At 46.5% G+C, this 2104-nt stretch overlaps 1 protein-coding gene across 1 annotated transcript in view; it reads right to left on the reverse strand.

Annotated features, from left to right (window-relative positions):
- The window catches only part of BAIAP2L1 (BAI1 associated protein 2 like 1), a 77870-nt gene extending 75786 nt beyond the window's left edge, over positions 1–2084 (reverse strand). The window contains exon 1 of the mRNA XM_019512886.1: positions 1958–2084. Within this exon, the coding sequence (XP_019368431.1) occupies positions 1958–2008 (51 nt within the window). The 5' untranslated portion in view covers positions 2009–2084. The remainder of the gene's footprint in view (positions 1–1957) is intronic.
- Positions 2085–2104: the final 20 nt, after the last annotated feature.

The raw sequence follows: 2104 nt of genomic DNA on the forward strand, positions 1-2104 counted from the left end.
GCACCCCAGCATGCTTTGCGCCTCCCCACACCCTCCAGGTTTTGGCTTGGGCTAGTGCGGACATGTGGCTGAATTTCCGGAATCAAAAGTGAATATCCTTTCACTTGTTTATCAGTCCAGTAAATACAGCTTAGATTAACCTATAAAGATTGAACTGATTCAGCCTCGGGCTTTTGGACTATCTGTACTTAGTTCAAGAGTTTAAGCATTTTTTATTTTAGGATGGCATTGTAGTAATAATGTTAATGGAACTGTTTTGGGGTGTTTATTTTGCATAAGTATATTTAAAAGCTTCATACAATGTGTATAAATATATAGTTAAGGACATCCAGCACATAGATACTGATGTTAAACTGCAGGGAGGGTAGAGAAAGAAGCAGCTGAGTAAAGGAAACATTGCTCCTCCCTTTCTATTTTCCAAGTTGCCCTCAAGTTGCATATCTTTTAAGACTGAGGACCAGTAGTAAGCTTTCAAGTCCCATGTCAGTTTTACCCCATTGTTATGCTACACCAAATTGACTCCTCCAGAACCAGCATTTCTTCTTACAGATTGGGGAATACAAATACTGTAACTGCTGACTTCAGTGAAGTCATTGAGACTAGTATTTCACTGCTGTGCTCATTTGTGACCCATCACAGCAGCATAGTGAGAGAGAGCGCCTACTGCTCAGGTACCAGTTGCTCTCTAGCCTGGAGTACATGGGCCCCACAAATTAACATTCCCTGTCTTACTCAGAAGTAACTTCACCTATGTGGAGCTCCAAAATCCCAGTACCACCACTCTTATTTAAAGCTAACTTGGGTACCTGCATACTGCAGTCTGCACTGCAGGCACATGCAGACTTAAAACAAATGACCCCAAACAAATCACAATACTCAGTATATTCAAACAGCGCTTAGGCGCCATGTCTAGATAAGTTTCAACCCTTAATCACGGTGATGGCACAGCAGGAACTCGTTCCCAGGCCTTTTAGACCTAATAGGATAAGATGCCACAAACATACTAAACCTCTCAAGATACCAAAGTACAAGACATTTTATCACAGGATCAACATTAACTTTGTATTGTCTGGCTTTTGCTGGTGGCGTCAATCCTGGTCCCTGTTTTACAAGAGTATTTGTTAATGCGACATGCATGTGCACACGAACTACAGTAGTTTTTAAAAACTGAGCAGGTTTTAAAAACTGTATTTAGAGGGATGATACTAGTCTGTCTAACAGATATCCCACCTACCCCGAGGATCGTTGCCTGCCTCTGTCCTTAGACCAACATGGCTACAACCAATCACCCGACAAATACTTGGCAGCACGGCCATCCTGCAAACCCTGACTCAAAGGCAGTAACCCTATTAGCAATAGGACTTCTCCTCTGACTAAAGGGCTTGCTGATTTGACTGTGATAGGAACTGTTAGGTCATATACACAAGACCCTGTGTCAGACGCTCGCTCTTCTGCAATTTATCTAGCTTGTCCTGTCTCTATTTACACACAAATAACCTGATACTCCTCCCAGGAGTCCATACTTTGTCCAAATTAGTGTTTTGTTTCGTTTTTTTAAGCCAAGACAACACCGAAACACCTGGGTGACTTGCGAGTCATAACAGTAACAAGACATAAATTAAAAATACTTCAGGCGCCCGAAAGCTTCCTAAGGACTTTTCCCCCTAACTAATAAAAGACATCACATCTCCCCAAAGAACCGGTCTGCCCAATACACGCCGCTCGCTTGTTGGATGGGAATAACGATGACTAGACATCCAGTAAAAGTTTTCAAAACAGTGAAAAAACACCTCCTCGTCTCGCCGTGCAGGACGAGGACTAACAAACCCTTGCTCCAGGGTGGGGAGCTGCCAGCCCCTCTCTGCTCATGCGAGCCACGGTCCCAGGGCGGCACGACGCGGAGCGGCTGCGCCAGCGCGGCCGGGGTGAGGGGTTGTCTACGCGGGGCCGAACTCACCTTGTAGGTGCTCTCGGTGAGGCGGCTCACCTCCTCGGGCGCCCGGGACATGGCGGCGACACTGCCGGCCCCGCGCTGCTGCCCTCGCCCAAACTGTCAAACTTGTGAAACCGGCCGGCCCGGACCCACCGAGAGACAGGCGGGCGG

The sequence above is a fragment of the Gavialis gangeticus genome, unplaced genomic scaffold (genome assembly GCF_001723915.1).
Source record: "Gavialis gangeticus isolate Ggan-Ray unplaced genomic scaffold, GavGan_comp1, whole genome shotgun sequence".
Lineage (NCBI taxonomy): Eukaryota > Metazoa > Chordata > Crocodylia > Gavialidae > Gavialis > Gavialis gangeticus.